Below are 15603 nucleotides of genomic sequence, written 5' to 3' on the forward strand. Positions count from 1 at the left end.
GGGCCAAAGGGCCTGTATTGTGCTGTAGGTTTCCTATGTTTCTATATTTCTGTGTTACCTCCTTTTTTGAAGATTCTGATGACATTAGCCCCCTTCCTGTTGAAGAGAACCTTTCCAGACTCCAGGGAGCTGTTAAAGATACAAGCAAGGGGCTCACACAGCACCTGTCTCATTTCAATGAGGACCCTCAGGTGGACATTCTTTAGACCTGCTGCTCTATCTGTACCAAGGTTCCTGATTTTACTATAGTGTGGTGTAGTAATTTACTGAGTCAGTGTAATACAGCATAACACAGTGAAGTGGTGTTTTTTTTTTCTTTTATATAGCATAGTACAGCTTTTTAGCCCAGTGAAGTTTATTACAGTGTGGTAGAACATATTGGTATGGTTTAGTTTATCACAGCATGGTGGGGAATTTTTGTGTTTTTATGATTATGATGGTTCAGAGTATTTTAGATAGCTAAAGTTTACTGCATTATGGAAAATAATTTTACTATGATGTTTATAATAGTACAGAAGAACATTTTAGTCCAGGTCAGTTTATTGCACAGTGGTTCTTTTGTAATCACATTCACCACGTGGTGGTGCATATTTTTATTGGTTCAGTTATGGGTATGCTTTCAACATTTTAATGTGTGGCAGTTTAACAAAGTGTTGGACATTATTTTGTTGGGGTTTAGTTTATGATTGGGTGGCACCGAATTTTTCACTGGGTGGTACATTATTTGACTGTGCAGTTCATTATAGCATTGGCAATGATTTACTGTGGTCCAGTAGTAGCACTGAAGAGTGCAGATTTTTATTTTAATGTTCACTTCATTCCAGGGTGGTGCAGTTCGATTGATCACAACGTGTCACAAGGATTTACTGTGTTTTCAGCTTGGGAAGCTGTTTATTTATTTTTTGGCTTTTCCCGGTTTAGACTAAACCTTAGTGTGAAGCACATGATGAGCATGTCATCTTCAACAGGGTCCTAATGCAGCAGAAAACATTTTGGGTTTCTCTAATTCTTGTAGCAGATAAAAAAAAATGGCCACCAGCAAATTAAGCGATGTCTCCACTCAGTTTATTATGGTGTGGCGACATTGTAGTGTAGTGTAGGTCATAACTGTGTAGTCAGATGTTCATTGTATAGGCTCCCACAGGCCCTGCAGTATCTTGGTATGATTCAGGTTATTGTCCTGTGGAAAAGGATCATGATGCAAAGCAGTGCAGTTTATTACTCTCTGATGTGGTGCTTTGGTGTCAGTTTGTCACATTGTGGCACAGCTTTACTGTCAAAGTTAATTGTTCAGTCTATTACACTATGATAGTCTCAAACTTGGCTGAAACTGATCACAATCATAGAATTTTAATACTGCACCACATCTGCACCAATACTGAACTCATCTTTTAGTGAGTAGGTGGTATAATTATGTGGACCAAATATCTCACAGTAATGCAATATTTTGGTCTGTAGATTATCACTGTACAATTAAACTCAGACCATGACAATATTTCAGTGAAATGCAGGATGTCAGCATGGTTCTTAACTTGAGAGTTTCCCAGTAGATACTCTTATTACAGTGTAGCATGGTTTATTAACGTGCTACAATATTGTTGACTGATGTAGTGTAACAGCTAAAGTACTTACTTGGTCTACCTAGTGCTCAAAGGTGAAGAGTTTTTCCAGCACTAGGAGACAAATTCTCTCTGTCTCTGTCATAAATTTTCTATGATTCATTAGTGCAGATTATTTTATGTGCTACGATTTATTAGAATGATGTCATTTATCACTCGCAGTAGAATATTTTACTGTAAACCTCTTGATTACTGTGCAACAGAAGTTTATTGTATTCAATTTTATGTTGTTATTTTGTGGTAGAGTATTTTGTGGTGCAAGTTTTAGGGAGTGGTTTGAAATTTCAGTAATTTTTGTTGATCACAGTTTGGACATAGTATGTTAATGTGATCACATCTGTTTATATCTGATTCCTTTTAATGTGGTACAGAAGAGGCTGCAGATATGGGAATCTGGAGCAAAAAAAAGTCTACTGTAAGAACTCAGTGAGTCAAGCGGCATCTTTGGAGGGAAAGGAATTGTTGATGCTTTGGGTCAAGACCCTGCATTGGGATTACAGTGTGGTGAAAACTATTACTGTATAGCTTCTTGTTATTGTGTGGTGTCATATTCTGGTATGAAGTGTGTCATGATGATGTACAATGTGTTAATATACTGTTTACTCTGAGGAGATCATAAGACCATAAGACAAAAAGCAGAAATTAGCTATTTTGCCCAGTGAGTCTGCTCCGCCATTCTGATCCTTTCCCCCCCACTCCCTCAGCCCCAGAGTGTGCATGTTTAGCTGGTAAATACAATACTGAAGGATCTGTCCACGTCACGGTTAGCACCAAGTTGTTGAACCTCCTCTGGTCTTTTTTTTTCTACCGCTGTTCTTTAGCTCTTGGCCTCAGGTACATTTCTCTTGATGCATGGTGGATTTTACAATCGAAGAATGTCAGGTGCTTGCAGTTAATTAGCTCCTAGATTTCCTGGTTAGTCTCATCAGGTCATTTCTGGCGTTTCCTGATGCAGAAGCCAAGGATCCCTTTGGAGATGCTGGAGGGACACTGTGAACATGCTGTGGCACTTGTTGAGTTCGAATCACCAGGTTGATGCAATCAAAAAGAAGGCATACCAGCAACTATAATAGTGTAGAGGAACATTTTAGTCAGAATGCTCTCCATGGTACATTTATAGAAGTTTTTGAGTATTTTAGGTGACAAACCCAATCTCCTCAAACTCCTGATAAAATATAGCCGCAGTCTTGCCTTCTTTATAGCTGCATCGATATGTTGGCACCAGGTTAGATCCTCAGAAATCTTGACGCCCAGGAACTTGAAATTGCTCATTCTCTCCATTTTTGATCCCTCTATGAGAATTAGTTTGTGTTCTCTCATCTTACCCTTTCTGAAGTCCACAATCAGCACTTTGGTCTCACTGATGCTGAGTGCAAAATTGTTGCTGTGACACCACCCAGCTAGCTGATATATCTCTCTCCTGTATGCCCTCACCACCATCTGAGATTTTACCAATGATGGTTGTATCATCAGCAAATTTTTAGATGACATTTGAGCTATGCATAGCCACACAGTCATGGGTATAGGGAGAGTAGAGCAGTGGGCTAAGCACACATTCCTGAGATGCACTAGTGTTGATCATCAGTGAGGTGGAGATACTATTACCAATCCACAGAAATTGTGGTCTTGAGAATTGTGCAGTTTATTGCTCTAGCCAAGCTCTTCAGGACTTACCGAACAAGGTGTGAGGTAGCTCAAGTGTACCAAAAATCCCAGCCTCGGGGAATCAATGCAGAGATTCCACAAGGCTGTATCTTTGGCCCATTTATCTACAACTGCTTTGTCAGAAGTGGGGATGCACATGCAAGATTGCACAATGTCCCATTTGCAACTACTCATTGAATGTGTCAGGCCATGTTTAATGCAACAAGACTTGGATAACATTCAGGCATGGGCTGATAAGAGCAAGTAAAATATGTACTATCGAAGTGCCAAGAGGAATAATCTCCTTCAAGAGAAAGCTGAGAGTGTAACCAAATATCTCTTACATTAAATAGCATTACCAGCAGGCTCTTGAACCAAAGGTGATAACTTCACTCTATTTCACTTGTCCCATCACTGAAATGTTCCCACAACCTATGAGCTCACTTTCAAGGACTCTTCATCTCACATTCTTGATATTTATTGCCTATTTATTTATTTATCTATCTATCTATTTATTTATTATTATTTCTTGCTTTTTTGTATTTGCACAGTTTGTTTTCTTTTGCACACTGGTTGAAATCCCAAGTTGGTGCGGTCTTTCATTGATTCTATTGTGATTATTATTCTATTAAGGAGTATGCTCACAAAAATGAATCTCAGGGTAGCATATAGTGATGTATTTGTACTTTGATAATAAACTTTGAAATTTGAACATTGTTGAACCCCAGCAGTTACCAGTATCCCAGGTGACACGATAGACAAATTGAATTAGATCATCCACATTGCTACTGTAGCTTACCCAAAAGCCCCTCTATGATTCACATGGCAGCAAAAGAGTGCACAGAAATATTCCCCACTTGACTGATGAGTACATCTCCAAAAGCAGCCAGGAAGCTCAAAGATGATGATAGATCAAAATCCATGAGCTGTCCCACCAAACACAAGGTATATGGACATATGGGAATGTCATTATCTGTAGATCCCCTTTAACATGGATATATATTGCTATTCTTTAATCACTATTGCTTCTAAAACCTGGAACACCCTCTTAGATAGCAATACGGAGAGGAAGAAATGCAATCAATGTTTGGGGTCAATAATCGTTAAACATAACTGTATGTGGGGTGAGAAGCCGTTTTTGTTGCAGGCAGGGAGTCATAGTGAGAGATCAGAGGGAGTGTCTCCTGTAATACGGTGGAGATCAAGAGAGATTAAACGATGTCAGTGACTGTGGTGTCGGCTGAATGACGATGGTGAAGGCTTGTAAATCACAGCTGATCAGTTCCAAGCTTCAAAAGATCAAAGATCAAAGTTCAAAGTAAATTTATTATCAAAGTACACATATGTCACCATACACAACCCTGAGATCCATTTTCTTGTGGGCATTCACAATAAATAGAAAGAAACACAGTAGAATCAATGAACAACTACACACGTTGATGGGCAACCAACTAATTTGCAAAAGGCAACCAATTGTACAAATCCAAAAAAAAAAACCATAGTAATAATCATAGATAAATAATTAACAAATCATACTTGAAAGAGTTGTAAATAGAAGAATGGGACTGATGGGAATGGAGGAATAAGAGAAAATAAACATTGCAGGAACTGTAGATGTAACACACTGCAGATGCTGGAAATTTGAAATAACTTAGAAAATGCCAGAAATACTCAGTAGATAAAGCAGAATATGCAAGGACAGATAAACAGATTTAATGTTACCTGTTTACCAAGAGTAGTCAGTTCTTATGTAAAAAGATCAAAACAAATTCAGAAATTAGAAGTGCAAATGGTATTGGGAGTCCTCGTGCAGGACTCCCTGAAGTTAACCTGCAGGTTAAGTCAGTGGTAAGGAAGACAAAAGCAAGTTAGCATTTATTTTGAGAAGAGTGGAATATACAAGCAAGGATGTAAGCTGAGGCTATATAAAGCACTGGCCAGACTGTGCTTGGACTATTGTAAGCAACTTTTGGGCTTCTTATCTAAGAAAGGATGTACTGACATTAGAGAGGATCCAGAGAAGGTTCATGAAAATGATCCCAGAAATGAAAGGTTAATGTATGAGGAGCATTGGATGGCCCTGGGCATGATCTCATTGGAGTTTAGAAGAATGGGGGAGGGAGTGGAATCTCATTGAGCCCTATTGAAAGGCCTAGATAGAGTGGACATGGGGAGGATGTTTCCCATAGTGGGAAAGTCTAGGACCAGAGGACACAGCCTCAGAATAGAAGGAGAATAAATATGAGGAGGAACTTCTTTAGCTAGAGGGTGGTGAATCTGTGAAATTCATTGCTATAGACAGCTGTGGAGGCCAAGTCATTGGGTATATTTAAAGCGGCAGTTGATGGGTTCTTGATTAGTAGGGTGTCAGAGGTTATGGGGAGAAGGGTGCAGCATGGGAATGAAAGAGAAAATAAATCAGCCACAATGACATGGCAGAGCAGACCTGATGGGCCAAATGACTTAATTACGTCTTATGGAAACAGTTGCTCTCCAAAACTGTTGAAGTATTTGCTATTTCCTGTGCTCAGTCATAAGATTACATTCTGTTCCTTGAGTTGAAATTTGGATTTGTTGGAAATGTGTAAGTGCAGAAAAAAGACAGACAGGCCAGGCCACAGTTGAGGGTGATGGAGAATTAAAGTGACAGGCAACTGCAAAGCAGATGAAAACTGTCAGACTGCACACTCTTTCAATTCAAGTTATAAGTGTGACCTGGAGTTTCCAGTTGCCTGTCACATTCATTCTCTAGCCTATTCATATTCTGACCTCTTCCATGATTTGTGTACATGCACTCAAAGGAACCCTTGGTCTTTTCAAGTATTTCCTTGTCTCATTTTCCCTCCATAAATGTAATATGTTGTGTGTTTCTGGACAGAAATGCATTTGCCACATTTATGCCCACTTGATAATTCCACTGATTATCTTCTGATGGAACATTATTGAGCTGAAAAAATTTTACTGCTTCTTTCTCCTCATATGCTGCTTGACCTGCTGTAAAGTTCCATCATTTTCTGTTTTTATGTCATTGATATCTTCTTATAGCCCAGACTTTCCTGCATTATCTACTAAGCTTCCAATTTTGATTTGTGCACAGATTTATTAAGTAGATCTCCTGGTTTGAAATATTAATGTTCATGAAAAAGCAAGACCCCTGTTAAGCCTGATTATATACACCTCTCCACTCATAGAAATTCACAGTGCACATTGTTTTCTTTTGTTGACCAATTGTTATCCAACTTGTCACCTTCCCTTTGTAACACTACAGTTCTTCCAGAAAATGTGAGAATTCATGAAAAATTCCATCTACTTTTAATAAATGTTTGATAAACAGAATGCTAGTACAAAATAAATCAGATGAAGAAGGCGAATGCAATGTTGGCATTCATTTCTAGAGGAATAAAGTATAGGACCAGGGATGTGATGTTGAGGCTCTATAAGGCACTGGTAAGACCTCACTTGGAGTACTGTGTGCAGTTTTGGGTTCCTTATTTAAGAAAGGATGTGCTGACATTGGAAAGGGTTCAGAGAAGATTCACTGGAATAATTCCAGGAATGAGAGGGTTAACATATGAGGAATGTTTGACTGCTCTTGGACTGTACTCCTTGGAGTTTAGAAGAATGAGGGGGGACTTCATAGAAACATTTTGAATGTTGAAAGGCATGGACAGAGTGGATGTGGCAAAGTTGTTTCCCATGGTGGGGGAGTCTAGTATGAGAGGACGTGACTTGAGGATTGCAGGGCTCCCATTTAGAACAAGGATGTGAAAAAAAATTTTTAGCCAGAGGGTGGTGAATCTGTGGAATTTGTTGCCATGGGCAGCAGTGGAGGCCAAGTCATTGGGTGTATTTAAGGCAGAGATTGATAGGTATCTGAGTAGTCAGGGCATCAAAGGTTATGGTGAGAAGGCGGGGGAATGGGACTAAAGGGGAGATTGGATCAGCTCATGATGAAATGGCAGAGCAGACTGAATGGGCTGAATGTCCGACTTCTGCTCCTTTGTCTTATGGTCTTTTGCCATAGCAAAAAATGTGGCTATGGGATTGCTGAGAGCAGAAGCTATCAAAGCAGCTCTCTGAAATTGTTCCTTGGGCTGTCACAACAGAGAAATAGCAAACTTAAATTCACTCTGAATAGTGTTGCTACTGAGAAAGTCATTGGAATGTTTTAATTTCCCTTTACATTATAGTTGTTTATTCAAAATAGAACTGATTTGTAGTTCTATGGCTTCTTGTGTATGATTGCAGTTGTGTATTTACTGCACATTTTTTGTCTGATTTTTTTCTAGGAAGTGGGCAAATCCAGCTTTGGCAGTTTCTCCTGGAGCTGCTGTCTGACAGCTCTAATGCCAGCTGCATCACCTGGGAAGGAACCAATGGTGAGTTTAAAATGACAGATCCGGATGAAGTGGCTCGACGGTGGGGAGAGCGGAAAAGCAAACCCAACATGAACTACGACAAGCTGAGCAGAGCTCTGCGTTACTATTACGACAAAAACATCATGACCAAGGTTCATGGAAAACGCTATGCATACAAATTTGACTTTCATGGCATTGCACAAGCTCTCCAGCCACATCCAACGGAGTCCTCTATGTATAAGTATCCCTCTGATCTTACCTACATGCCTTCTTATCACGCGCATCAGCAGAAGATGAACTTTGTATCTCCTCACCCAACCTCTATGCCAGTCACATCCTCTAGCTTTTTTGGACCAACCTCACCATACTGGAGTTCTCCTACAGCAGGCATTTACCCAAATCCAAACGTACCCCGTCATCCTAACACGCATGTTCCCTCTCATTTGGGCAGCTATTACTAACAACGGCCCCTGGTTTTTCTGCTTTGCAACCTACATAGATCCATGTCCAAATTTGGAACTTTAGGGACTCAGGAACTTTACGGCTGTGGAACATTAATGGATGCCAGGCCTGTTGCTAAACTGGATTTCCATCTATTCCTGCATCATTGTCTAGTGAAGAGCTTGTTGCTATCTCAAAAAGTCTCCAATTATTAATATGTTGTCTGAAAGTGGACATTGAAACTTGTGAAACTTATACATGTTTGTGAGCATTAAACCATTCTGGTCAACAATAAATCATCCTCCAAGATACAAGAACAACCTTGGACATTTGCACCAAATAATTCTAGCCAACAGTTGACAAGTCAGAGATGTTTCTTCAATCAATTAACAACGCTGGATTATTTACCAGTTCTAGAATGAAACCGCAGTCTTTAATAACCAAGGATCTGCCAACATATTCCTCGTTGGATGATCAGCTCATATACTTGCCAGTTGCAGGGACTGTTGGATCTGGATATTCCACAGCTCTTCATTTCACTGATGAAGCTTTGTTCTAGTAACGACTTCTGTTGAATGGAGACACTTTTTCAGTGGAATGAATAGCAAGTGATGCATTTGTGGGGACCTCAGACATGCAGGACAATTCTAACAAGGGAAGAATATTGCTACAGAGAGTTCTGTTTTGTCCTTAGGAATATGAAAGCAAATTAGATTACACAGGATACACAAACGCTGTGCGTTTGTAAGAATTCAATATTGGATCAACCATGCATCCTCATATAAAGCAAATTACTGTATAAATTATGCAGATGATGACAATTCCTTTATGTTACAGTATTACACGAGTTGACCTCGGTCACAGATGCAGTTTTACTATCAAGTTCATTTTGATTAAATGTAATCATTTTGTAGCCTGTAGATCTTTATATCTGTACATATGGGCTCTGCCTTTTTACTGAGTAAAGGGACACATAGAATAGAAATTGTTGAAAGAAGTTTATTCTTATAAGGTGTTGCTAATGACAGAAGCACTGATATAGCTATTTTCTATAACTTGTGAATAGCTGGAAGCAATGTATTCCTTAGTTCTTAGTGCTGTTGAACTCTTTATGTAGCATTTTAAATAATCACTGACACTATCTTCCCATTAAAATGGGGCATCACCTATTATATATGCAATTAGTTCTTAATTATATACCTTTGCAAATAATCCTTTGCAGCATATTGTATTAAGCCAAACACTTACACAAGGGCAAGTTATGATGTAAGATCAAGTGCCACGAACCATTGCCTTAGACAGATGGTTGTTATTACACACATGTATTTCAATGTGAAGAGAACTGTGTACTATTGATGCAGCAGCATGTATGACAGTTTCATACACTATGCAAATTATTCAATAAACAATGGCATCAGGGAGTGCCTTAACAAATCCCTATCACGTACAGCATGTGTTACTGATGTAACTTTTTTAGAAAGTCTCTGTTAAACGTGATGATTATCCCTGTTAACATGGATGAAATGGGACATTTTCCTTTGGTTGCTTTTCTATCTTCTATCTCTTTTTTTCATTTTTAGGCACTGTCCCCATACCTAGCCTACTGTTATCTTGGTAGTGATAAATGGTACAGTCAACGTCAGTGGAGATCAGAGCAAGAACATATACTCAGTGGCCACTTTACTAGGTACACCTGTACACTTGCTTGTTAATGCAAATATCTAATCACCCAATCATGTGGCAGGAACTCAATGTATAAAAGCATGCAGACATGGTCAAGAGGTTCAGTTGTTGTTCAGCCTAACATCAGAATAGGGAAGAAATGTGATGTAAGTGACTTTGACTGTGGAATGATTGTTGGTGTCAGACGGGGTGGTTTGAGTATCTCAGAAACTGCTGATCTCCTTGGATTTTCACATGCAACAGTCTCTAGAGTTTACAGAGAATGGTGCAAAAACAAGCCAAAAAAAAAGAATCCAGTGAGTGGCAGTTCTGTGGGCAAAATCACCTAGTTAATGAGAGAGGTCAGAGGAAAATGGCCAGATGTTCAAGCTGACAGGAAGGCGACAGTAACTCAAATAACCACGTGTTACAACTGTAGGTGCAGAGGAGCAACTCTGAACATACAACATGTCAAAACTTGAAGTGGATGGGCTAGAGGAGCAGAAAACCACACCGGGTTCAACTCCTGTGGGCACTTTATTAGGTACACTCCTGTACATAACAGAGTGACCACTGAGTGTACTTGAAAGCATCGCTCCCTTGCTACAAAAGCTGGGAAAGTTATGTCAATTATTTGCATTAAAAAGGAACAATCAGTAGACTTAAATTCTTCACTGTTTTTATAAATCTTTCAATTACTGAGACAGCATAGCTTGCAATTACTGTGCACAGATGAGAAGGTGCAGTCATTTTGGTGATTTGTTTCTTGTATTACATTGGTAGCCCCAGGATTTCAATTGCATAACACATGTATACAAACTCAACTGCAAAATGCTTAGGAATTTCCAGCAAACGTGCAGAATAATGCAACAGGCATCCATCCAGTAGAAGATCTTGCAGAGACATGACACCAATCCATGTGAAACACTGCATCAGTGATCATCATCTTGTGAATACCACGCAGAGGGAGAGCAGTGAGAGATGATCAATTGCTTGCAGGTTTGTTGTGAGGAAGCCATTTTACATTGCTGCAGCAATTCTTGCTAAGGGTTTGGGCTAACGCTGTAAACAAGATTGCTTCTTGCCGTCGTCTAGAATATCAGTTGTGATAACTTGGGACTTGTGTCCATTGCACACCTGATATGCCTTATGGGTAATTGAAACACCTTGGGACACCAGGAGATGTATCATCCACCACAGAGTTGACAAATTTTGACCTGCTCTTGTTGCTGTTGTGTTTATGTGGCTGGTCCAATTGATTCTCTAATGATGTTCAAGTGATGGAGGGTATTTTGGTGATGGTAATGCCATTGATTTTCAAAGGGAGATTGTTAGGGAATTGCCATTCTGATATGTCTATCCATGGCCTCCTCCAGATGAGGCCACTCTCAGGCTGGAGGAACAACACCTTGTATTCCTTCTGAGTAGCCTCCAACCTGATAGCATGATCACCAACTTCTTGTACTTCTGGTAATGCCCACCTCCCCCTTCACCATTCGCTGTCCCCTTTTCCCTCTCTCACCATTTCCTCGCTCTGGGGCTCCTCCCCCTTTTCTTTCTTCCATGGCCTTTTGTCCTCTCCTATCAGACTCCTCCTTCTCCAGCCCTGTATCTCTTCCACCAATCAACTTCCCAGCTCTTTACTTCATCCCTCCCCCCTCAAGTTTCCATAAGACATAGGAGCAGAATTAGGCCATTTGGCCCATCAAGTCTGTTCCACCATTCCATCATGGCTGATCCTTCTTTCCTTCTCCTCAAACCCATTTCCTGGCCTTCTAGCTGTAACCTTTGATGCCATGTCCAATCAAGAACCTATCAATCTCTGCCTTAAATACACCCAACAACCTGGCCTCCACAGCTGCCTGTGGTAATAACTTCCACAAATTCTGGCTAAAGAAATTTTCTGCACCTGTGTTTTGAATGCATGCCCCTCTATCCTGAGGCTGTGCCCTCTTGTCCTTGACTCTCCCACTAAGGGAAACATCCTTTCCACATCTACTCTGTCTAGGCCTTTCAACATTCAAAAAGTTTAAATGAGATCCCCCCCTCATCCTTCTAAATTGCAGCGAGTACAGACCCAGAGCCATCAAACGTTCCTCGTATGAGAACTCTTTCATTCCTGGAATCGTTCTTGTGAACCTCCTCTGGACCCTCTCCAATGCCAGCACATCTCTTCTAAGATGAGGAGCACAAAACTCTTCACAATACTCAAGATGAGGCCTCACCGTTGCCTTATAAAGCCTAATCCCTGCTCTTGTATTCTAGACCTCTTGAGATGAATGCTAACATGGTATTTGCCTTCCTCACCACCAACTCAACCTGCAAGTTAATCTTTAGGATGTTCTACACAAGGATTCCCAAGTCCCTTTACATCTCAGATTTTTGGATTTTCTCCCCATTTAGAAAATAGTCTGCACATTTATTTCTACTACCAAAGTGCATGACCATGCATTTTCCAACATTGTATTTTACTTGCCACTTTCTTGCCCATTCTCCTAATCTGGCTAAGTCCTTCTGCATCCTACCTGTTTCCTCAACACTACCTGCCCCTCCACCAATCTTCATATCATCTGCAAACGTCAACAAAGCCATCTATTCCATCATCTAAATCATTGATATACAGCATAAAAAGAAGTGATCCCAACATCGACCCCTGTGGAACACCACTAGTCACTGGCAGCTAACCAGAAAAGTATCCTTTTATTCCTACTCGCTGCCTCCTACCAATCTGCCAATGCTCTAACCATGCTAGTAACTTTCCTGCAATACCATGGGCTCTTAACTTGGCATGCAGTGTCACGTGCAGCACCTTGTCAAAGGTCTTCTGTAAGTCCAAATATACAACATCCACTGCATCCCCTTTATCCATCCTATTTGTAATCTCCTCAAAGAATTCCAACAGGTTCATCAGGCAGGATTTTCCATCAAGGAAACTGTGCTGACTTTGTCCTATCTTGTCCTGTGTCACCAAGTACTCCATAACCTCATCCTTACCAATTGACTCGAACATCTTCCTAACCACTGAGGTCAGGCTAAATGGTTTATAATTGCCTTCCTTCTTTCTTAAAGAGTGGAGTGACATTTGAAATTTTCCAGTCCCCTGGCACCGTGCCAGAGTCCAATGATTTTTGAAAGATCATTGCTAATGCTGCTGTTTTTTTCAGAACCCTTGGGTGCAGTTCATCTGGTCCGGGTGACTTATGTACCTTCAGGTCTTTCAGCTTTCTGAGCACCTTCTCCCTTGTAATAGTAACTGCACCCACTTCTCTTCCCTCACAGCCTTCAACACTGCTAGTGCTTTCCACAGTGAAGACTGATGCAGAGGTGAGGGGAGGGAGGTAATGGGGTAAAGTGAAGAAATACTCAAATGCTCTAATGTTTAATGGTGTCATGTAGACTGAACTGAATCAGTCAAAGAATGGCTTCAGTGATAGGAGGAATGTCAGAGGGAAGCCAAAATGAATTATCTGACACATTTGATCATCATCGTTGCAAGTGTTTCAGCCTTGTTGTTAGCAGTTGCCTGTTAGAATCCAAAATCACAGAAGAGAGAAGGGGTTCTTGAAGCTTTCTCCTTCCTGTTAGGGCTTTAATTGTCTGCCACCATTCATGACTAGATGTGCTAGGACAGCGGAGCTTCATGTTATTTAGTATGTAGTCCTTTACTGGAGTTTGTAATGTAATTTTGCTTGTACTTAGTGCACCTCCCAGTATATCTTTTTGACCAGGGTGATGCTTTGGTTCAACAGTATTGGTGAAATGAGGGATATGCAAAGCAATGAGGATACAGTGGTGTACATTTCTGCTGCTGTTGATACCCTGAAGGCCTCATGCATACCCAGTCTAGAGCTATTAGAGACTGTTTCATTCAGCATTATGTTAGAGGGTGTTTTGGTGAGAAGAGAGAGCTTTGTCTTTACATGGACAGATTGTGCTGTAGCCACTTCTATCAAAGCCATCATGTACTTTGCACAAGTAGATTGGAGGTCTAAGTCAAATAGGATTCTCCCTTGTGTTGGTTCACTCACAGACCCACCTGTCGGGTATGTGCCTCAGGACTCGGCCAGATTTGCCACTGTTGAAGCTAGCAAGGTATATTTGCTGGTGGATAATAAATCGCTCTATAAAATATGTCTGTGCCTTTGCTACTTCTTCCAAGTATTGCTCATCATTGAGTAGCACCAATTCATCAGCTGAGGAAGGAAGGTAGGTGGTAATCAGGGGAAGGCTCCTTTTTGCATGATCAGGCTTATGTCAACAGGGCTCTCAGGCTTTCCCTTTCTGCTATAGTGGTGGTCAGAATGTACCTGGGGATTGTAACGAGTGACCTTGTCATGTTGCCTTTGACGTCCGATTCTGTGAATATGATTGTCCAGACCAGATTGTGCAATAACTTTCCTGATTTGAACCCCGGTCCACGATGTTAATGAGGAGGTTTTTGCATGGTCAACCTTGCAGGGAGCTCAAACATATTGCTGAGGTTAATACCTCATATGATCTATCCAGTTTTATTCCATTTGAACATAATGTCAACGGTACAGATGCTCATGGGTGTGGGTCTGGAGTCACATATAGACCATATTTCTTCCCCTGAAGAACATTCATGAATCAGATATGTTTTTCTGACAGTTTGATGGGATTTGTGATTAATATGACTAAGATGAATTGTTTATTTCCAAAATCCAGTTTCATAACAGAATTTAAATTGCACAGCTGCTGTGGTGGGATTTCATCCAATCTCTCCAGAAAATTAATCCAGGTTTCTGGATTACCAGTCCTATAATTTAACTGCAGCTCCCTGTTCTGTTAAAAGAAATCAAGCATCCGAAAAGCTTGGATAATATGTTCATTCTGAGCACTACTTTGCGTACCATCTCAGACAGACAGATGGTTCATGCATCATACAATTTCTCATCTGGTTCTGGTCTCTTGTTTCAGATGCAAAGTACTATTATAATCTCACCGATGGTGTTACCAGGAGCCTGGTAAAGAGTTACCACTATGTTGATAGTGCTTTGCAGGCCAGATCTCATGCTTTATTATTGCCCTGTCATCAGAGTCTCATTTCAGCTACCTGGGATCCACACTCCATGAGAATGCATCAAGATGTTGCCACCATCTACAACTGGAATGATATGGAAAATTACTTTTCTGCTGCACTAATGCCTGGTAATCACTGTCTGCAGCAGCCAGAGATCTTACCTTTACCCTGTTACCATTGCCCATTTCCCTAAACATCCTGAGAATACTGGGTCCTGACGAAGGGTCTCGGCCCGAAACATTGACTGTTCGTTTCCACGGATGTTGTCCGACCTGCTGAGTGCCTCCAGCGTGTTGTGCGTGTTGCTAAGAATACTGGGAATCGTTATTGACCCAGAAAATTCTCTGACATCAGTTGCTTAATTTCTCTGGTTACAAGAGCATGATAGACACCTTGCACTCTCCATGAAGGAGTCAACTATCTCAACCTTGCAAAGCTCGCATTTCTTAATGAGTGCTGATGAATAAACATCCCAACTTTTGTGGTTCCAGCCGTCTGTTACTGACCAACTCATGGCTCGCTTCTGCACTAATTGTCATTTGTCACGCCAAAGATATTTTTGTACTTAATCAAATACAAAGGCATCAAATAATTTATTGATTACAGCTTTGCACTTTTTTTGATGACTGTCATCTTGAGATAGGGCTGTCAGGATGTGACTCACAGAACAACTGGTACTGTCCCCAGGCGGGCAAGACATCTGCTTGAGTGCTAGATGCTGAATCTGATCTCTAACCACAACATTGACCCTGACTATTTGTAAATTATTTTTGTGTTGATTTTGTGGTCCTTTGTATTTCTCCCACTTGACATGCTAGTTTTCACTTTTGTATTTGTG

General features: G+C 40.6%; 1 protein-coding gene across 15 annotated transcripts in view; it reads left to right on the top strand.

Moving 5' to 3' along the window:
- fli1 (Fli-1 proto-oncogene, ETS transcription factor) overlaps window positions 1–9503 on the top strand; it is a 70839-nt gene extending 61336 nt beyond the window's left edge. For all 15 annotated transcript variants that reach the window (XM_059957199.1, XM_059957198.1, XM_059957186.1 and 12 more), the window contains one exon: window positions 7553–9503. In XM_059957199.1, the coding sequence (XP_059813182.1) occupies window positions 7553–8082 (530 nt within the window). In that variant the 3' untranslated portion in view covers window positions 8083–9503. The remainder of the gene's footprint in view (window positions 1–7552) is intronic.
- Window positions 9504–15603: the final 6100 nt, after the last annotated feature.

This window comes from Hypanus sabinus, chromosome X2 (genome assembly GCF_030144855.1).
Source record: "Hypanus sabinus isolate sHypSab1 chromosome X2, sHypSab1.hap1, whole genome shotgun sequence".
Classification (NCBI taxonomy): domain Eukaryota; kingdom Metazoa; phylum Chordata; class Chondrichthyes; order Myliobatiformes; family Dasyatidae; genus Hypanus; species Hypanus sabinus.